The 23,102-nt window shown below is 39.9% G+C and overlaps 1 protein-coding gene across 16 annotated transcripts in view; it reads left to right on the top strand.

Moving 5' to 3' along the window:
* Positions 1-23,102, top strand: part of TMTC2 (transmembrane O-mannosyltransferase targeting cadherins 2) — a 447,603-nt gene that overhangs the window by 374,623 nt on the left and 49,878 nt on the right. For 10 of the 16 annotated variants that reach the window (XM_089307530.1, XM_089307535.1, XM_089307540.1 and 7 more), the window contains 2 exons: positions 10,083-10,146; positions 15,367-21,467. In XM_089307530.1, the coding sequence (XP_089163656.1) occupies positions 10,083-10,146; positions 15,367-15,615 (313 nt within the window). In that variant the 3' untranslated portion in view covers positions 15,616-21,467. Of the gene's footprint in view, positions 1-10,082; positions 10,147-15,366; positions 21,468-23,102 lie in introns of those variants that run through there. The other 6 variants (XM_002711368.6, XM_089307532.1, XM_017342005.4 and 3 more) reach the window with 1 other exon arrangement.

Below are 23,102 nucleotides of genomic sequence, written 5' to 3' on the forward strand. Positions count from 1 at the left end.
CTGATACTATTTACCTAGTTTCCCCAGTGGCAATATCCTGCAGATATTATCACAACCAAGATATTGACATCAATCCAATCTACTGGCAATAACTCCCCAAACCTGTTTGCACCAGTGTGATGTGTGTGTTTGTGTGTGTGTGTGTGTGTATAAGTCTCTGTAATCCTACCACATGTGTGTATTTGTGTATCTATCACCACAATTGAAATATAAACTATCCATCACCACATGTGGCCTTCATGGTGTCCTTTGGTAACTACATATACCCACATACCCTTTCCCCCAGAAATGAATTTTTAAGGCAGATTCTGTGAGTTACTTTGAGTTTTCCATTAGAGATTGTTTTTTTAAAAGCTGGTGGTTTTTTTAAAAATTTGAGAGGTAGAGTTACAGACAGTGAGAGGAAGAGACAGAAAGCAGTCTTTCATCTGCTGGTTCACTCCCCAGATGGCCACAATGGCCGGAGCTGAGCCTATCCAAAGCCAGGAGCCAGGAGCTTCATGTGGGTCTCCCACGTGGGTGCAGGGGCCCAGGCATTTGGGCCATCTTCTGCTGCTTTCCCAGGCCTTAGCAGAGAGCTGGGTCCGAAGAGGAGCAGCTGGGACTAGAACCGGCACCCATATGGGATGGCAGTGCTGCAGAAGGATTAATCCACCGTGCCACAGCACTGGCCCTAGAAAGTACTGATAGAACTGTTTCTAGTGGCCTCCTGCTTGGCTTATAATTAGTTTTAAATCAAAAATATAAATCTTAGCTAATAGGAAGAAGACGTTATGAATGATCATTTCAATGTTCTCGCTCCATATTAATGTTTAACATTTCAAGTCTCTTGTATGGTGAAGCCAAACAAGCTGACATCTACACAGAGAAAACAGGATTCAACTGACTATTTCTGTGTGTGTGTGTATTCTATAACCCTTCTGCAAAAACCTTCAATGCTAGGATAATTTCTTAAAAAAAAAAAAAGTAATTTGCAAAACAGTTACATGCTTTTGCAGGGAGAGGACTTTTTGTTCTCCATGAATAAAGGACTAGGATTTTAATCACAACAATCATTTGCAAAGATGGGAAAGCACCAGTTTCCATAGGTGAATCAACCTGTTCATAATCTATATTTCAACAGCAAGTCACTTTGCTCTATTTTGAGTCAGTGTCTGGAATTCAAGGTTTACCAATGGATACCCATTGTAAGAACATTACAAAAAAGTTCTGAGTTACACATAGATCACTTGTAACTTTCATTTTAGATACAATGGTGCTAGAAAACAGTGAAAAGTTTTGGCTACACATCAGCAATGTAGAAATTCTTAGGATTTATTTAGCAGAATCTCTAGCTTAAGACAGTCTGCATTCCTCATTAAATTATATTAGGTCAATGTCCTAGCTTGATTTGGAAGTATAACCATAGCTCAGTAACTATATCCTCCTCAAATCTGTGGCAGCTTTTAGGAGTGATTTTATTTTAGCTTTCTGTTTTTCAGTCCCACCAAATTCAAGTATTTGAGTGCTTACTGTGCAAGCTGAACACCAGTGGTGTACTCACCTGGGCACCTGTCACTAAGGAAGTCACTAGAGGAAACCCCTGGCAATGAGAAAGTCCCTAGTGAGAATTCCTAGCAATAGAGAAATCCTCAGTGATAGAAAAGCCCTTAGCCAATGGCAGTCTACCTCACACATACACTCCCTCGCAGTGTATGAGAAATTATTAGGAAATAATTTGGATTGGAAGGAATCGCTGGTTGTCTCCCTGTTTGTGACTTATTTAGTGGGATTCATGATTTCTCTTATATCTCAAATGAGCAATTTAGGAAAAGATTACAGTTCAAGAAAATGTCCCATTGGGGCCAGCATTGTGCACAGTAGATAAGCCACTGCCTGTGATGCCAGCATTCAATATGAATTCCAGTCCCGGTTGCTCCGCTTCTAATCCAGTTCCCTGTGAATGTGCCTGGAAAAGCAGAAAATGATGCCTCAAGTGCTTGAGTCCTGCCACCCGTGTGGGAGACCAGCGTAAAGTTTCTGGCTGTTGCAGCCATTTGGGGAGTGAACCAGCAGATGGAAGATTCTCTTTCTCTCTCTGTCTCTGTCTCTCTCCCTCCCCTCTCCCTCTATCCCCCTCTCCCTCTCTCTCCCTCTCTTCCTCTCTATCCCCCCTCTCCCTCTTTCTCTATAACTCTTTCAAATAAACAATTTATTTTAAAAACAGTTCCATCAATATAACTTCCACTTTCTTGATTAATTCCCAATAAAATGGATAAGAAAATCTACAAGTATTATAAAGGAAAAAACTACTCAGCACAATTTTTTTTAAAGTCCTTCTGTTTGGATAAGACTAGATTGGAAGAAGTGCAAGCCTGAGACCAGGTATCAACAGGCAAATTTTATCTTAGTGAAAGTGAAAATTGACATGTGTCTAAAACACTCATTTCAACTCTCAGCAATATATAAAGATCTTCCTTTGTATCGTACAACTATAAAACTTGAGATGTATGATTTCAATTTGGCAGTTCAGATAAGAAAGACAAATAAGAAGTATCAAAATAACGGGCCCTAGGCAAAGCAGATTTATGTTAAAAGCAAAAGAGCCGTTTAGAACATGTGAAATCTGTTTTCAAAATGATTCAGAAGCAGTCTGTGTTGTACAAGTAGTATGAATGTTGTTCACTGAATGTGTTTGCCCCTCACCCTTCTGAAACTGAGTGACACTGTACTTTCCTCCCTTTGAATTTGAAGATCTGTGTGGGTTTTATTTAGGTCATTGGATGTGCATGAACCTGGTATATGTCCCTGTTGAACCACAGCAGAAGAATGAGTGCGTTTTCCCATTTACTGATTTGGGTATTTTGCAGAAGGGTTATAGAATACACACACACACACACAGAAATAGTCAATTGAATCCTGTTTTCTCTGTGTAGATGTCAGCTTGTTTGGCTTCACCATACAAGACACTTGAAATGTTAAACATTAAAATGGAGCGAGAACATTGAAATGATCATTCATAATGTCTTCTTCCTATTAGCTAAGATTTATATTTTTGATTTAAAACTAATTATAAGCCAAGCAGGAGGCCACTAGAAACAGTTCTATCAGTACTTTCTAGGGGCCAGAGCTGTGGCACGGTGGATTAATCCTCCTGCAGCACGCCATCCCATATGGGTGCCGGTTGCCCCTCTTCCAGTCCAGCTCTCTGCTGTGGCCTGGGAGTGCAGTGGAGGATGGCCCAAGTGCTTGGGCCCTGCACCCGCATGGGAGACCAGGAGGAAGCTCCTGGCTCCTGGCTTCGGATCGCTGAAGTGTCGGCCGTGGTGGCCATTAGGGGAGTGAACCAATGGAAGGAAGACTTTTTTCTCTGTCTCTCTCTCACTGTCTAACTCTGCCTGGCAAAAAATTTAAAAAAATTAAAAAAAAAAAAAAAAAACCTGAGCAACAAAAAAGTCCAGGAACAGTGCCACCGTCACCCACAAGGAGTCCAGCAGAGTGATGCCTCATTGGCAGAAGGTAATTCTCCCAGGCACAGCTGCTGCCTCAACTTTTGATTACTTTTGAGTTCTATTCTCTCAAGATTGCCTCTGACTGTTGGAAGCTGAATCATGTGCAAGAAGACTGGAAGATGAAGGAAGACTTCTGCCTTGCTTGGGAAAGTGGGATCCACTTTGTGGCTAATTACCAAGTGTATTTACAAGGGAGAGTGATCACAGATGTTCAGAGGTTCACATAATGAGCACTGACAATACATGGAGACATTTTTACTACTTCAAATAAAAAGAAAAAGCACTAGATGTTTCCAGATGAGAACATTAGAAAAAATAAGCAGATTGGATGTCATCAAAGGAAAATATCAAAAGAATTTAAAATGCTAGAACTCAGTAGAGTTATGTCTATTGAGTTGTGAGAGGAAGCTATCGAATCAGTTATTCTATTAGAAACATTTTGTATGAATAGATTTGTTCAGTTGTTTGTCTAGAACTGGAAGCCAGAGAAAAGATGAATATATTTGACACTGGAGAAGAAATCTAGAGATACTAAAAACACTCCACCTGACTCATACCATTCATAGGCTGTGGTGATGGCTTTGCTGTTGCTGTTTTTGTAATTCTCTTTTTGGTTAAGGGGTAAATATAGCATTTATTGTATTTATTTTTATACATCTGTCTTTCTGCCCTCTGTTTTCATCTTTTTAAATTTATTTTTCTCAGAGACAGAACAAAATAGAAAGAGATGAAACTCCCATCCACGGTCTCACTGTTCAGATGCTCACAATAGCCAGGACTGATGATGCCCAGAGCCAGGAGCTCAATCCAGGTCATCCTCATAAATAGAAGCGACCCAATCACTTGGGCCATCACCACTGCCTCCTGGGATCTACATTATTAAGCTGAGTTCAAGAGATGGAGCCAGAAATCAGACTCTAGCATTCTGATAGGGGATGCAGGTGTCTAAACTGCTAGACCAAACAGTTGTCCCATAATTGGCATTTTCTATCTATCCCTACTTTTAATTGTGTATCTGCAGAATAGAAACTAATATTCCCATTTTACAGGTAAGGACATTGAGGTTCAGAGTGAGTAACTTGTCAGAGTTAGTAAAGCTGGGATTTAGAGGTGCTGTATTCTGATACCGTTTTCACGTTGGCTTCCTCATGCTCTTAACAACTGACTACAAAGAAACTGTGATTCTTGAAAAGAGTTTTGATGGAGAGAGGACTTCTAGCAAATAGCAGGATGTTAAATATATAAATCCTAAATAGTAAAACCCTTCCATTATTGTCCCTTTATGGTAAAGTTTAAAAAGTAGATTCTTGGTCGCTGGAGAGACAACTTAAAAGAATATTACAAATTTAAAAAGATCATCCTGGTACAGGTTCTCACATGGGTCACACTTACAGCTAAGTGTGTACTTTCCCTTTTTTCAGGCCTGATGGCTCAAGCTGTCACTGTTCCCAAAGGTAATAGGAAAAGCCGACATTGCACTCCACCAACTGGTTCAGATTGCTTCCCTGATAGAGTGAATATATAGGGAAGAATCATTATTTTTTCATTACTGTACTCAACTAACAAAAAATCAAATAGTTAAATATATATTTCTAGAACTTAGAAATAATCTCTGCTTTATAAATGCTACTGGAAATAACATAAAATTTAAATGCGTACCTGAGAAAGCATTTAGCTATCTCCAAGACCCTCTAGGCCATATATTTTCTTCCTTAACACTTCCAAAAATACCAGAAAGTCAACGAATTTTCTGATTACAAATTAAATTTTAATGCATAACTTTTGGCAAAGAAAGTCTTATTTCAGCTAAGTCTTAATGAGTTGTAAGCCTTTCAAGCAAATCATGGTGGCAGTGAGGTTGAAGGTGGGCACCTCCCTCAGGGGCTCTGTGATTCTAATGAGCTGGTGAATCACCTGAGTCCTTGTTGAAATGCACACTCCAGGGACCAGTGTTCTGGGGCAGGCAGTTAAGTGGCCACTTTCAATGCCAAAATCCCACGTTAGAGTACCTGTTCCAGGCCTGGCTGCTCCACTTCCAATCCAGCTCCTGGCTAACACTCCTGGGAAAGCAGCTAAAGATGGCCTAAGTACTTGGGACCCTGGATGGACCTACCTGGATGGAATACATGGCTCCTGGTTTCTGCCTGGACCAGCCCTGGCTGTGGCCACCATTTAGAGAATGAACCAGTGGATGGAAGATCTCTCTCTCTATATATATTCTCTGCCCCATATCTCCTCTTCCCTCCCTACCTCTCTGTGTAATTCTGCCTTTCATGCAAATAAATAAATCTTTTTAAAAAATTATTTTATCATCATTCTCTTCTGTGTTGTTTTCTCTCTTTCTTTCTTTTTTTTTTTTTTTTTCTACATTGCTTCATTACCTCTCCATCCTTAGAATTGAGACAGATATGTACAGGTCATAAAACCCATGTTGAGTGTTGATAGTTTTCATCTGACAAGATTTAATGGTAATGAAAAATTTATTATAGAAGTTTCGTTGAAAGGTCATTTATGTTCCATTGTTTTTATATATGAATGACCCTGGTTTTCCTATTTTACAAATTTTCCATACATTCTTATGTGCTCATTCATTTTGAATCTACTTTTATTCCTACCCACCACTCATCAACTAGAATTAAAGTTTAGTGCTGCTTTGAGTCACTTAAAGCTAAACATCAGTTTAGTGATTGGCAAGAATCTATGGAAGCACACCTACTGTTTCCTTCTACTTTCAAGTTTCATGAACCAATAGTCTCTCTACTGAAAAAGACTACCCAATCTTTAATAAAATGTTCAAATGAATCAACTGGTTATTATCCATATTAAATATTTTCAATTCAAAATTGAAAATTCACAGCTACTAATAATTACAGGTAAAAGGATATTTTTAAATACTAGGTTTTATTTTTATATTGTCAAGGAATTGACATTAAATTTAGAAATCTAACTTTATAATTCCAAAAAATGCAGATAGATAATTTTAAGTCATTCTGTAATCAGATTGCCTTCAAACATTTCATATGGTATATTATTTTATAACATAATCGCCCCCCAAATTTCTTTTATATAACTTTTCATATAAGATTATGAGCAATAAACCTGTTCCAAAGCATGCTTTTGTATTATAAAATAAAATGAGAGCTGAATTACACATAAGAAATATATATGTATATTTTAAATAGATGTAAATTTTATCATCCCATGTACAAAAGTGGAATTCTGACATATGCAAATGACAAAGTTTGGGACATATTATTTTCTGTTTTTTTTCTTTGAGCCTACATTTTTACCAGTGGTGAAATAACTGAATCTTAACTATTTTAATGCATATTCCACCCAATCCAAGGATATCTTGAAAATTCAAGGTTCATTTCATAGTCTAATTCACAAATAGCATCTGCTTTTTTTCTAATTCCTTAACCTTTCCTGAGACTGAAATGCTAAAGGCAGTGTGAAGAACGAGAGGACCCAACCTACATGATGGTTGTGGGTTGGTAATGACAAGTAAGCCTCCGTCTGACTCTCCAGGTGATCTCTCTTGTTGGCATAGTAATTGAGTCCTTGCTCCCTACAGATGGGCCACAACATAATATTGATCTTAGGATGACATATTTGTTAAAAATGATACTTCTTTCTGATGATTTCTTGCCACCTGGTAAAACGTCTCTACATCTAGACTGGGAAATATCTCTCTTCTAAAGCCAGCTGCTCTTCTCCTTTGCTTACCTACTGAGTCTTCCACTTGGACACTTGGGAAACTTAATGGTTCCCCTTCATGGATCCTCAATTGGATATTGAGAGCTCCTAAAAGCAGGAGATTGCTAGAAGTAATAAAAGAAACCTGACATGGCTTTTGCTTTTTCCTCATCTTTAAAATGTGATTAATATTAGTTGCTTCATGGTATTGCTTTCAACTGATAAATGAAATAATCAGCACTTGGGTAGAGGATTCATAAATGTTGTATCTGAGCAAAGACATAATGAAAGAAGAATGGGTATGCATATGCAGAAAAGTACATCTTCTCAGTTGATTTTAACAGATGTGACGTGGGGACCTGAGTCCTGTAACAGGTCCCTAGCAATCTCATGGTTGACAGTCTTGACAACACGTAGTAAAATCCCCTACACAACTTACACAATTCAAATGTTGATTAATTGTTCTGTCATTTATGCAGTTAAGATTTATTAAGCTCTCCCACGATGCTTCTTGCAGAAGGGAATATAAAATATAGTGTCTACCGTGGAATGGACATTGGCAAGTTCCTCATGAGTTTTAATGAAGCAAAGATAGAAATGAACAAACATTCTGTGGGTGAACCTGACATACTCTTCTCTTTCATATGCTGCCATAAATACCTGCTGATTAGTAGTCAATAAAGGCTATTTAATATTAGAAGCAAAGCCCAAGAGTGAAAATTAATTTTTATAGTTATATGACATGTATAATAAATCCTACTGAGGATTTTTTTTTCATTTTCATTAGAAGATCATCAATTCTACAAGTTTCAGAAACTAAGTTTTCTAAACTAGATACTTCCTTTGGGAATTAAAGCACTAAAGTATATGAAGACTTTAAGAAATTAATAACCATTTTTGGTGGAAAAAAATCTTAAAATCGAATTGAGTATTTTAAAGGCATTTCATCTAGTGGAGCCCTCATTTCTTGTTTGATCCTTATCTACCTCATAAATTGAATCATCATAAAGATGAATATTAATGGTAGCTATACTTGTCATGTTAGACATCAATTGGTTGATCTTGCTTCAAAGTAAGTTACTTCTTTGTAGTATTAAGTTACTCTAATTTCCTACCTCCATGCCTTTTATTTTCCTCTGGAGAAAACCCTTCCAGGGCATGACCTAATGAATTCTGGTTCAGATTTCCAAATGAATCTGAACCAAAGTGATTCTGTAATTTAGTGGAGGGAACCTTCATTAAACACTCCAGTGAGGGGATTTTTTTTACTGTTTCATACCAGGATAAAGTACTTTTCTTGACATATTAAAATTGAACTTTAACATTTATGAGAATATAAATTGCAACAGCACATTGTAACATGTCATAGGTCCAGCAGAGCCTGAGGTCAAGGGTTTTTACTTTCTTTATAACCTCCATTAAAAATAGCTATGTTTCTGATTATTTCTCCTTTAAAAATTAGAAAAATATGGCCTGCTCTCTAGGGCGATGTTATCTTCAGTTATTCCCATAATTTATATGGTGGTGTGGGGAATGTCTTCATGGTTTTTATTTCACTTAACCAAAGTACAAATGCAATTTAATAAGTAACGTTCTCTATTAAAACCTGAAAGTGATTTTTCTAATTGAGAAAATTGATTATTGTGTTCTCCTCTACATTGCTGACCTCTCTGTCATCTTCTTGTCTCAAAATCCTCTTGGCCTCCCAGCTTCAAGAAAACACTTCTCAATTGTAAGTGCAGGACCCATGGCCACTTAATGCTATTCACATTGTAGTAAGACTGAATATATCATTTGAAATTGAACTTGACATTTTTCTACAGCTCTTCCTCTCTGCTGTACACATGATCACAGCTGAACCTGCAACAGCTGCTTATATCCTATTATCGTCCATCTTTGAAGGTCTTAAGCAGCATGGTATGATCAGAAAACATGGTGTTTCAAAGGCTGACTGACTGGATTTCCTCAGCACCTTGACATTTGATTTCTTCTGCTAGCAAGTTGGCTCAACCGAGGTCTTTCTCACTGTGAACTGCAAAAAATAGGCCATGAACAAACTGATGTATATGGTTCAGGGTGGATCTTATTTGTATAAATCAATTGTGCCACTCATGGTGTTTTCAGCAAGAAAACTGACTCTGCTGTGGGAATTACAGAATTCATTCTGCGCTAGAAAGCCTGAATTGGTAGGAAAATAGGTAGCTCTAGTGGTCAAGAAGTGAGATACACAATAGCAAGTCTTTAGAGGTAGCATATGGCCAGGTCACAGCCCCGTTGCTTCTGCCACTGTGAGTGAATCCTGGCCATCCTGTCACCTTTCTGCCACTCTGCCAGGATTGAACATCTGTTTATCTGAGGTCAGGTCGTGTACCCCACCTGTGAGCCAAAGAACAGAAGGGAGATTATCTATTTTTTTGTTTTGCTTTGTTTTTTATTGACTATACACAATGGAAAATTCTTTCCAAATCACGAAAGGGAGGCTTTCTAGACAAATACATAATTTTTGAGATCTTGAAAATATTCATGCTATCGTAAGACAAAAGCAACGAATCGGTTTGCACAAATTGTAAAAAGAAACTAAGATTTTTTTGAAGCATCATGTTCAGTCTCAGAATCCCGACCCCATTGCATGATACCTGGCTTAGCTTGGGAGAAAAGAATAACATCTCTAATTCATAATATATAAATGAAAAATGACAGCTCCTGAATAGTAATACATTGAGATGCTATTTATAATTTAAACTCAGTAACAGATACATTGCAAGCACTCAGTCTTCTGCTTGAAGTACCTTTGATTGGTGCATCCAAAAGTGTATTTAATATTACCTTGCTGAGAAACAATTGTTAATCTACAGTTTTTAAATAGATGATATAGTTTTTCTTTTTCTTCAACAGACAGGCTAGCCTCAATGAAGCGGCTGAAAAGTATTATGATCTGGCAGCCAGACTGCGGCCTAACGTAAGTACTTTCCTGATGAGAAGCGTTACTCAGAAGAATGAACTTGAAGCATGTGATAGTTTTAGGATCTATCAGCCCCACGACACTAGGTTATTTTCTCTCTCATTCCTTACTTTGAATACCTACTAGCTGGCTAATTCAATGATGAAATCCAACAGTCTCAAGCTTCTATTTTCCAGAGGTAAAAATTGTTGCTTTTAGCCTATGTAAAGCACCATTACATTTTTATCATTTCAATGTAGATTTTAGCATTGCTAAATATTTTGTGTTTGGATGACTTTTATAAATCAATTCCTTGAACGTTTTTTGACTATGATATTAAATACCTATTACTTTTTGATTATCACAAACCTCAAGCTGAGTGCCTCTGTTCTACAATCCCTCTAATAACTGTGCTTTTCAAGTTTATCGAGAATGTTTTCATTACAATTTTTCCCTTGGTAGTCACACTTCCATAAAGTAAGATGGATATAAATTAGGTAATTTCTATGGAAATAGGATAACCATGTTTGAGAAAATAAGAACTAGTTTTGTATTGATCTTGTAAGCACATTTTATTTGCAGTACATTCTAAATTCCAGCACATTGCTTTTATTTCCTTATACATTCTGCGTTCTAACACTAAAGCCTATCATGCTGTCCGGATCTGGACTGTTCTAGATTGAGAAATGTCATTCTGAAACAATAGTAAAATAATGGACACATCTGATTTGAGTACCAATGATAGGGTCAGTCTCTTTTCTTCATAGTGACTCACCCATTGGGAAGCTTTGGAGTACCTGGTTTGTGAAAGGATACTGACATTTTGTGCCATCAATGATAAGACCTTGTAACTGAGTAGACTGAACATGATCAGCTAATGGAAATATGGGTGGCAGCTCCTATGCAAAGTTCTATACAGCCCCGTGGGAGAACAAAAGAGAATTAATGCTCCCAGAAAGAAACCTACTTGGGAAAGATCCTTGTTTTTTTCCCAGGAGATTGAGCCATGTGTAACCTCAGCCCTGAATCTAAAATTCCCCCAGGTGGTTTTGTAGGGGAGAAAAAGCATTTTCCTCACCCATCATGGAAGTCATGGTTGAGAGCTCACTTTGTAAGTTGTACATGACGTAAGATCCCTTAGAAATGAACACACGTTTTGTGGTCAGTTGGGCAGAAAGGTTATGATAATAGTAATCGAGGGCAACAGCAAGGCCTGTGTGGTGAGATTCTTCTCTGTGTCCATGTGTCTTCAGAGAAAGGGATGTTAATGACAGTGTTGCAACCTACTTCAAGGGAGAAGGGAGGGAAAAGGGCAAAAAGTAAACCTTCCTGTTCCTGCAGTTTGCTCAGTTTTCTTTAGCTTAAAATGCTCGGGATGCCAGGGAGCCATGTTTTGAATTGGCTGTTCTGAAGCCCATCACATTAATTACAAGATATTTCAGGAATTGATGAGCTGTCTGCAACAGAAGAAAATAATAACCCGGATGGAAGCACTATTAACTGTTAAGATTCATTGAGCCTTTGTAACGTGCCAAGCACTGTGCTGGGTGTGCTGTGGGACTTCCCTCATTCATTTCTCACAACAGCCCACCACACTTTGTGATCCTCATTCTGCTGATGGTCAGAGAAGTTACAACTCCCCCAGCATGACGGCTAAGCGGGATACCTTGTAATCCAGGCCACTGTGTGCATAAGCGAAAGCTAGATGAGAAAAGACTGTCATTTGACAGAAAAGAGGTTGGAGACTGAACAATAACCATCCTCCTGGTTACTTATTCCACAAATAGTTACTGAGAACCAGACCTGATTTTAGGCACTGGGTGTGTTACTAGAGACGGCTGCCCAAAGGTTCTTGTCAATTCGCAGAGTGGTGGTAAGTGAGGCAGCAAAGTGTAATGAGGAGAATACATGTGACAGACCAGGCAGGCATCTCAGGGAAGAACTGAGTGCCCACTCTCCTTTAGGCTGTAACAAAGAGCAAGAGGGCCTCTCACTAAAGACTGAGGGCTAGGGCCAGTGCCAGCATTTCATATGGGCGGCGATTCGTGTCCCGGCTGCTCCTCTTCTGATCCAGCTCTCTGCTTATGGCTTGGGAAAGCAGTGGAAGATGGCCCAAGTGCTAGGGCCACTGCACCTGTATGGAAAACCTAGAAGAAGCTCCTGGCTTCTGGTTTCCGATTGGCCTGGCTCCAGCCATTGCAATCATTTGGAGGATAAACAAGAAGATGGAAGACTTTCTCTCTCTCTCTCTCTCTCTCTCTCTCTGCCTCTCTCTAACTCTATCTCTGTCTCTATCTCAATGTCTGTCTCAGTCTCTATCTCTCTCTGCTTCTGTAGCTCTGCCTCTCAAATAAATAAGTCTTTAAAAACAAAGAGGACTGAGAGCCAAGTCTGTATTCTGTATTTTATGGATATGAGTAGGCCATGCCCCTCCCCATTTCTCCTCCTATCCTGGGAAATTCCTGTGCGGAGGGCTTTCTGAGTGTGGATTTCCTGCAAGTGCTCCCAGGACCTTATCAGCACAGTGTATGGGGGCCGATAGCGCCCTTGGAGAAGGGTTGGGGAGATTCCCCTACACTGCCCCCAGAGAGAGGGCTGGAACCCACCTACCCAGGTGGCTCAGCACAAACAGTGCTTTAGACATGTAGTTGCATCTACTGTTTTCTTCATTCTGCCACACAAAAATTACCATTTAATTTAAAAAATTCCCATTTCTTCAGCCCCTTTCATGCACATAGGCTAATGTCTACCTAGCTACCTTGACACATGTACACAGCAGTGAACAAAATGGACAAGAGCTCCTGCTGAGAGGAGTTACAACCTAGACTGGGGAGAAGGAGCTTAAGCAAATAAAGTTTTAGTTGGTCAGTGGTAAGTTCTTTAGAAAACATGGGGCAAGCAAGGAGGCCAGGAGGCACCTGGCAGCGTGTGGGAGGCGTAGCTTTATTACAAATGCCTACATTGGGGACCTCAGAGCAAAATTTCTAAGAAAACTGTGGAATATGAAGACTCAAACTTATTATAATAGTGTTGAAGGCGAGGAACAGGGATTTTTTGTTTCCCCTTCTCTTTTTGTTGCTTTATATTGTTTAATGTAATGATCTAATTGTGTATAATAGCTGTCAGTTTCCACCTGTATTCATTGAGTGGCAGTCACTTGAATGTCAGTTCTCTTTTTCTTTTTCTAAGATTTATATATTTATTTGAAAGTCAGAGTTACAGAGAGAGAGAGGGAGAGAGACAGAATTTTCCATCCACTGGTTCACTCCCCAAATGGCTACAGCAGCTGAAGCTGGGCCAATCTGAAGCCAGGAGCCAGGAGATTCTTCCAGGTCTCCCACATGGGTGCAGGGGCCCAAGTGGCCATCTTCCACTGCTTTCCCAGGCCATAGCAGAGAGCTGGATCTGAAAAAGAGCAGCTGGGGCTTGAACCTTCTTCATGGGATGTGACACTGCAGGGGTGGCTTTACCCACTACGCCACAACGCCAGCCCCATCGCTTCTCCTTTTCTAAATGAGCAAGATAAGGAAGGCATACATTTTAAAGATAAAATTTATTTATTCATTTATTTGACAGAATGACACACAAACATAGGAAGAGACATAGAGGGAGATCTGTCGGCTGATTCACTGCCCAAATGACCACACTGGCAGGGGCTGAGCCAGGCCAAAACCAAGAACTCCATCCTGGTCTCCCACTTAGGTGGCAGGGTCCCAAGCACTTGAGCCATCCACTGATGCTTTCCCAGGTGCATTAGCAGGGAGCTGGATCTGAAGTGGAGCAGTCAGGAATCATTCAACATGGAATGCCAGTGTTGCAGGCAGTGGCTGAACCCTCTATGCCTCATTGTAGGCCTTGTCACTTTTATTTATTTATTTTTAAGTATTTGGTCAGCTAGTTTTCTTCAGTGCATTATAATGGAGTTGTGAGATGAGGGTTATCTGAGCTAAGCCAAAAGTGAAAAAGACACTCAGGCTCCACAAAATTTCAGCTTCATTTGAAAGATTATTTTAAATGACCAGCTAAGTAATAAAATCAATGTTTAATCATTAACTCAAAGCCATTTCTTCATAAACATGTTGCAGACTGCTTTTGAAAATGCGTTTATTCAAGTGATACTTTCCTTATATAGTGACAATAAATTATAGGTTTGTATAGAATACAGAGTTCTTATTTAGCTATGAGAAAATGTTGCACTTGATGGATCAACAGATATGATCATTTTCTAATATATTTTATGAATTCCAATTTGATTTTTTTGGTTCATAAATGTGGGTAAGTAAGGAGATTCAAGAGTGATAAAATATGAACTATGCTAATAGTTCTGAAGTGAAATATCCTATTTAGACAGATATCCTATGTAATGATTTTTTAGCAATTATGCATTTGATCTAAATTAATGCATCCATATAACATTTATCTTGCTGCTTTTTCCTTTGTTGATAAAAACATTCTTTATGATTTCTGAGTTTGCTTGCTTGATTATTTATTTAAATTTGAGAGAGAACATAGAGACACAGACAGAAAAAGCTCGCATCCAGTGGTTTACTCCCCAGTGCCTGCCAGGGCCAAGGCTTGAAACAAAACAGAAGTAGGGAGCTTAAACTCAAGGCACTTGGAAATGGTACAGAAGTGTCTTAAGCACTAAGTCAAGTGCTTGCCCTTTTCTCTGCTTTTAGTTCAATAAGTTTGTTGTCTCCTTTTGTGAGAACACAGCAAAGAGATCACAATTTTCACTTCCTGTTGAAATTGTGCCAGTGCCTTTTCTACAATTCTCATCTACCAAGTAATCTGATTTTATGCTTTGTTTTTTAAAAGATTTATTCTTTTAATTTAAAGTCAGAGTTGCAAAGAAGGAGGGAAAGATTGAGAGAGGGAGAAAAAGAGAAAGGGAGTGAGAGAGAGAGAGAGAGAGAGAGATCCTCCTGGTTGTTTCATTCCCCACATGACCACAACAGCCAGGAAGACTGGACTAGGCTGGAGCTGAGAGCTGCGTCTGGGTCTCCCAAGTGAGTGCCAAGGGCCTGAGTACTCAAGCCATCCTCTGATGCCTTCCCCAGGCCACTAGCTGGGAGGTGGATTGGAAGTGGAGTAGCCACCTGTATGGGATGCACAGGCAGTGGCATTATCCACTATGCCACCATGCCTGCTTCATGCTGGATTTTTTTGCTTTCTTTTTTATAAAGCATTATCTTGAATTGTCTTCTGGTTTTTTTGTTTGTTTGTTTGTTTTGACAGGCAGAGTGGAGAGTGAGAGAGACAGAGAGAAAGGTCTTCCTTTTGCCGTTGGTTCACCCCCCCAATGGCCGCTGCGGCCAGCGCATCGCGCTGATCCGAAGGCAGGAGCCAGGTGCTTCTCCTGGTCTCCCATGCGGGTGCAGGGCCCAAGGACCTGGGCCATCCTCCACTGCACTCCTGGGCCATAGCAGAGAGCTGGCCTGGAAGAGGGGCAACCGGGATAGAATCCGGCACCCCGACCGGGACTAGAACCCGGTGTGCCGGCGCCGCAAAGCGGAGGATTAGCCTGTGTAGCCACGGCGCCGGCCATTATCTTGAATTGTCAAAATGCCCCTGCAACTGTAACAATAAGTAGCTACATGTAGGGGGCTCTAGGAATGTTTTACCAATGCTCATCTCAGGTCATAACTATACAAAGTAAAGTTTGCTCTGCAACCCAACTACTGTAACAGTACTGTCATTAAAGAGAATGTTGGTCACTTACAAGATTTACTTTGTTAGTGAATTGCCTATTACATTTGTTCAGTACATTCCATAAGGAATTTCTTTATTCCACAAAACCCATAATTTTCTGTGTAATTTACTTTGAAGTTGTTAAATAGTTTTTTGAATTATTTTATTTACAAAGACTTCCTGTGATTAAATGTTTTAAAAAGATATATAAAGTAGCATGCATTATAAAAATTATAGGTCTTGATATGACCTGTTCATCAGAGATGTTCAGTACATTGTCTTTTATTGAAGTACACACAGAAATATGTTCAGCACAAAAGTGGCACCATTACGATTTTTAAAATCTATTTCATGTTGGAGGTGACTGTTCTAAAATTAAACATTTATCAATTGGAAACCTGTTTGTATAACTCCATTACTGTTTGCCAAATTGCCAGTTTTAGTTTTCCCCGCTTTATTTTTTCATTTTTATGAGTAAATTCATCTTTCTGTGGAAGTTACTTTATGTATAAAGACAACAGTCTTTGCTCCCATGTATGCATATCAAAAAATGTTGAGTCTTGAGGACTAGAAGGAATATTTAAATGAAACTGCTTTGTTCTTCCTGTGGGAATTAAGCTAAATTCTGCATTAAGGATTAGAAAAATTTAAATGTGAAAATGGAAAATTTACATAGTACAAGGTCACCTACTTTTACTTGGCTTTTAGAAAACTCTAGAGTCTGGAAAATATAATTACCAGTGATCAGGTCTATATATACTTTGTATTTTTCTAGATATGATTGTTTTTATTTTGAACTGAGTCAGCGTATTTTTATAAATCAAATTCAAGATTTGCGTAAGACTCTATACAATGTCATAGAATTTCAAAGAAATAAAACCTCCAGTGCGAAGAGAGAGTGGAAGGAGAACATGTGAATCCCCATAATACCGTCTTATGAGTGTTTTGTGAAAGATACAAGCTAGATGCTAGCAAGACACACAGGAGAAATTACTGTCGGCTGGATTGATCTGAAAAGTCATTGAGTCTGAGTCAGCAGACTAGGAGAAGATTGAAATGATAGAATGTTGGTAGGTGAAGATTGTAGGAAGAGGCGAGAAGAGAATTCTCATAAATAGAAGCAATGGCAGGATGCGGAATGGAAGGGTAGGGGATGATAGGACTGGAGCTGTAAGTCCAGATGAAAGGCACTGACTTTCATCCTAAGTGTCAGGGGTTGTATTCTGGAATCTTGATAAGCAGGATGACATAATGAAAGTAATAATGTAGGAATTGCTTTATATGAAGCAATGAAAAAATGTGTATGATGTTGGAAAGGTAGAGTTGGGGATACATCCTTGGGAAAACCAGATAAAAAGTCATGGTAATGTGTAGGCTTATAGTAATAGAAACTACAGTGTATAGACAAGAGTGGGTTGGAAAAGAACATACAAGAAAAACAAGCAGTAGATTTTTTTTATAGGGTATGAGTAGGTAAACTAGTTGGCCATGATGAATGTTCTAAGGTTTTGAATTTATTGTGTTGGAAAAGAAGAAATACCATAAACAGAAATAAGGTAGTCAGAGGATGTGCTTATTGAAAGAGTATCAGATTTGAACTGGGCAAGTTCTGTGTGAAAAGTAGGATATTCTACTTTTCCTCAGAATATTCCTATGAAGCAAGCAGTTGGGAGAAAGTCCAAGGTTAGGGATAGAGATGGGGACGTCTGTTGCAGAGAGGCACTCATACCCAAGATGTGATAAGATCACCAAGGGAGAGAGTGCACAAAAGGAGAAAAGAGTGCCAATTTCAGCTTCCTTGGAATGTCTACATTTGGAATGTAGTTTAGGAAGACAACCAAGACCATGACAGGACACAGAAATCAAAGTTGATGAGCAATGAACACTGCTACTGAAATAGAAAGAAAAGTAAGGCACAAGGACGTCCATCTGCTTTGGAGAACAGGATGACGCTGGCAGCCTTCAAGAAGGCAGCTTGAGGCGAGCCGTTGTGCAGAAGTTTTTAAGTGTTGAGGAAATGGAGAATTGGAAGTAGGGAGTATATAACTTACTACATAAAGAAGATTGGAGGTACATGAAAGACAGGGAGCAGTACCAAAAATATTAAGTCAGTTTATTAAGTTGATAAAGATAGATATCAAGATGTCTAAATGTGTTTCAGTGTGAAACTGAAAATGTATCCAAAATGAGGGGAGAAGAGAGGGCAAAGGAGATACTGAAGATCCTAAAGGATCACTTCCTTCCCCCAGGGCAGAAGAAGAAAAAGTAGACTGTGATGATACAGGGGACGGGGTGGGACCTAAGCTTAGGTGATTAAGGAGATAAGCTTGAGTAGTAAATTACTTCATGTGTGTGGGGAGCAACCCGGACTAGACTAAGTTACTGGAATTAACCAGTGGCGGAAACGCGAGCTACGCTGTGTGATTCGCGGAAGCCGCAGCGTGCAGAGAGAGCACGGGGCGTGAATAGATAGGGAACGCGGGGCTGGCGCGAGGCCGTGGTGCGGGCGCGAAGTGCGTGGAGACCGCGGAGTGTGCGCGCGAAGCCGAGCCGCACAGAGCCGGGAGCCCGCCGCAGGGCGGGCGCCGGGAAGCCACGCAGATGAGAGAAGCGCGGGCTGAAGCGGCTCAGAGCCGGGAAGCCGCCGAGAAGCAGCCTCGGGGCGGGCGCCGGGAAGCCGCAGGGATAAGAGAAACAGAAGTTTAGAAGTAAAATGAAAGAAATAGGAATGCTGGAAGATAGAAGTAAAATGGGAGAAATAGGAATGCCCAGAGATAGAGAAATAGAGAAAAATAAGGCCTCCTCTCAACATGGCAATGAGAGAGCTTGGATTCGGTCTGCCTGATTAGGGAGGTGGTGAGCACCTGCGGGCGGCTAGCAGCTTATGCGCCGCAGGTCACCGAAGACAGGCACGAATTAACATCAATAAGTCTCCCACAATACCGCAATGAGAAGGCTTGGATTCGGTCTGCCTGATTAGTAAGGCGATAAGCACCAGTAGGCAGCTCGACCAGAGTATGAGCTGCAGGTCACCGAAGATAGGCACGAATCAACACCAATAAGTCTCCCCACAATACGGCAATGAGAAGGCTTGGATTCGGTTTGCCTGATTGCTAGGGCTTGTAAGCACCTGCAGGCAGTTCTAGCAGAGCAGAGCATGCGCTGCAGGGCACCAAACACAGGCACGCATCAGCGCCTAAAAACCTCCTCACAACATGGCGAAGAGAGGACCCGGATTCGGTTTGCCTGACTGATAGGGCTTGTAAGCACCTGTGGGCAACTCCAGCAAGCAGAGCAGAGTGTGTGCCGCGGGGCACCGAAGACAGGTGCGTATCAATGCCAAAAAATAAAAAGAAAGGGGGATCTGTGGGGAGCAACCCGGACTAGACTAAGTTACTGGAATTAAGACTTATTCTATGCATCTGCTCTCCCACAATATGGCGCTGAGAAGGGAGAAACAGCTTCTGCTCAGCTGCCTCCAGTTCAACCAATAAACTGTAGGACCTACTCCTGATTGGAGGAGAGCAGCGTACTCGGCATGTGGGTAGCAGAGTTGGGATTGGTGGAAAGGACTATAAAGGAGGAGAGAGACAACATGCACCAGAAACATCTAAGGGGAACACCTGAGGAACACCTGTGCAGCCCCCGAGAGAGCCGGCCGGCGGTGTGCCACTCCCCCGCGGAAGTGGGGAAAGTGGCTAGGGGAAGAACCAGCAGCAAACCCGGGGAGGGCCGAGCAGACAAAAGAACAGCGCAGGGTCCTGTGTCGTTCCTCCATGAAGAGGGGGAGCGACATAATGGTGCCGTGACTTGGATATGAAGCCTAGGCAGGGTTTAGTGTCGTTCCTCCATGAAGAGGGGGAGCGACAATGTGTAGCCATTTTGTTATATGATAACCCTATATGAGGAAAGGCAGAATTAGAAGTTAAGGACCTACCTGTCTCTCTGTTCTCTCTCTCTCTCATTGTTTATAACTCTACCTGTCAAATAAATATTAAAAAAAAAAAAAAAAGTTAAGGACCTGTGGACACCTGATATCCTGAGTCACACAGGTAATATGTGGCAGAAGCCTGTAGAGTATTTGTATGGGATAACTAAGGCCAAATAAGGTACATTTTTTGTGAGAGGTAATATTTAGTAAATTTTATGACTTTAAATGAATTTCTGAAATCACCGGTAGATCACTTGTAGTTTTGACTCAACTCTCAGACTTCTATATTGATATTTTATCCACACTTCATATTTTAATATGTCTAATACTTTATAAATGTTCTGCTATGTGCATTAATTTTTTATGAGTTAAAGGTGATAGTGTCCCTAGGAATAGGTTATCTGCTAGATTACTGCATATGTGCATTTTACCTTTCCCAAACACTTAAAACATAAATTGTTTCAAAATTCTACTATAAAGTCAATGGTATCCATTTGGTCTCATTAGGAGTGATTTTATTTCAAAAGATAAAAATGAAAAACATGGGTCTTTGAAAAGTTCATGGAAAAAATTTGTTATACAAAAAATGCATGCTTTTCGAAATTTTGTGAACCAAAACAAAGTTATCTTTCAATTCCATTTTTTAAAGATTTATTTATTTGACAGGCAGAGTGATAGGGGGAGTGGAGAGAGAGAGAGAGACTGATTGATCTTTCAATAACTGTTCCACTTTCCAAATGGCCACAATGGTGGAATCTCTTCCAGGCTGAAGTGGTCCCTGCCCCTCCATCTGAGTCTCCCTTGTGAGTGGCAGGGTTGCCAGCTCTCCAGCCATCCTCTGTAGCCTTCCCAGGCACAGTATCAGGGAATCAGAGTATCAAGAACCCCAACTGGAGCTCTGATATAGGGCATGCCCAAGTTGCAGGCAGCAGTTTAACCTGCCATGCCACAACACTGGTCCCTAAATCCCGTTTTTAAAGACCTTTCTGAAGTATTCTTATTAGGAGACAGAAGAATCAAAGAAACAAACATACTGAGACAAAGTACAGCTGTGTTATGAGGCTGTTGACATATCTACTATAACTTTGAGTTTGGAATACATGTTTTATGGTAAATATGTTGGTGAAGGAACAGCTGTAGAGAACAAGTAACCACTTAAACTACTATTTGGTGAAAACAGTTAAGAAATAAATACTTGAGATATTCTGGGGGAAGGAATAAAAAGAATACTCTGAATATATAGTTGTGATGATAAAGATACCTTCAACCTAGTTTAAGCAAGAGACCCTGAAATTAAGTTAAATAGGATAGATTCATACATGACCATGTAAGGAATTTGAAGGGGAAAGTTACTGAGATTTTCATTTTGTTAGAAAAAAATGACAGGGTTAATAATAATTTGGGATGCAGTTAAGCCCCATTCTTGCTTGTAAACAGGGAGGCAAATATACCTCTTCCAAACATTTCCACACACTTCTGTGACGTGGGAAAACTAAGTACTTTGTGTTTCTTGTTTTTTAGATGTTAATAACATAAGGATCCCAGAATCACTGTATTGGCTTTATAAGCAAAATTTGATTCTGACTAGTCATTTCAGTTTCAAATATCCCTGTGCATCTTACAGTTAGAAAATGGAGTAAAGGAAGTCAACACACTCAGGGAGAAAAAAACACAACAGGGTACAGTCAAGGGTGCAAATATCATTAGGTACCCTCCATGTGTTATGTAGTTTCATTAAGTGGACTCAAAGATACTGAAAAAAAGACCTGTGATCTTGGGTGAATCACGCTTACCTTATTCTACTTCAGGTTGTGAGTATACTTCATCACATGGATAATATCTATCTTGACACACACAACAGTAGAAATCAAAGACCTAATCCTTATCTAGTGTCAGCAAGATAGTTGTTGATTGCCTGAAAAGTTCAGTTATAGCAGGATCAGATCTAGTCTTCTACCACCCAGATCTGTCTTCATACTCCTTTTCCAAACTATTTATATGCCACAGTTCATTTCTTCTGACAAGTTACAAAGTCTAGTCTCTAATGCATCGCTCTGCTTACATTCTTCTCCCTCTTAGTTGTACTTCTATTTCCAAAATGCTACACAAACCAGAAAAATGTATTTCTGAAGTGGTTATTCTTTTTCTTCTGTTTATCCATTTGTGTAAGTCTCCTGGTTGGAATAAGACAAAGATGGTTAGTACAACTCACTTGTTTACTAACTGTTGGTGTGGGCTGCTAGTAGCCGACTGGCGTCAGATAGTTGAGCTGAACTAAGCTGAATTGTCAGTTCTTTCATCCTGTGGTAGTGTTGTTCATTACAACCCACAGATGATCCCTTTTAAACAGTGGTTTTTAAAAAAAAAAAAAAAAAAAAAAACCACATACACAAAGACATACCTATACTATTCTTCTTGTTCTCTCTCTCTCTTGCTCTCTCTCTCCCTCCTTCCCCCAATCCCAAGTGTGTGTGTGTGTGTGTGTGTTTTATATTTACAACATGAAAGATTAGGCAGGGGAGGTGAGGGATGGGCTTACGTGGCTTTAGGCTGTAAAGCAAATGAACTTGAGTATTTTCATTTGGGGAACATCAAAACCTTTAGGAAATTTCACTTTATTATGTTCTCTGATTCTCAGCTTGTTTGTTTTACTCACATTTCTTTGTGGGGTATCTTTTGCATGGAGTTGTAACTATAATTGCTTGAATGGTGGGACCACACACCAAAATTATATTGAGTCTCTGCTCCTCCAAAGAAGCTGGATCCTTGCTTTCTCGGGAGACTTGGCTGATGTTAGGCCGCTGGGCCACTCTCCTACTTGGAAGCATCAAGTAGGGTAAGAAAGGGCTGCCACCTGCAGACAGCCATGTGTGTTCTCCCAGTTCCATTCTTCCTTGTGCCCTTTGGTTGTTTCCATAGCTAACCTTCCCCATTTTTGTTACCCTTATAGGCATTTATGTTTTTGATCTTTGATCTTTAGGTCTGTGTTTCTTTTTTCTAAATACACTGAAACAGTAATAATTAAGCTACACAATAACAAGAACAAAAGCTGCTCCTGTGTGTCCTTGTTCCCTCCCTCTTCCAATTCTCCTTAACGCTTCTATTCCTCTTTCCCTGTGTCCTTGCTTTTTCTCTGCTCCTAAATCCTTGTTTTCTATCTGCACCTTCACCTTTATTTGCAAATAAATTATGTCATTCTGTATCCTGAAGACAGAAGCCAGATAGATCCTGAAATTAATAAATTGTTAGGCTAAATTATCTTGAAAGGCCTTTGTTCTTGTTAAAGAAAAAAATCTATGATGGCACATTTTAGCCAGGAAGTCTCTCTTTAGTAATCTGGTGATAGGTGTCA

The sequence above is a fragment of the Oryctolagus cuniculus genome, chromosome 11 (genome assembly GCF_051225735.1).
Source record: "Oryctolagus cuniculus isolate XC-2025 breed Fujian yellow rabbit chromosome 11, ASM5122573v1, whole genome shotgun sequence".
Classification (NCBI taxonomy): domain Eukaryota; kingdom Metazoa; phylum Chordata; class Mammalia; order Lagomorpha; family Leporidae; genus Oryctolagus; species Oryctolagus cuniculus.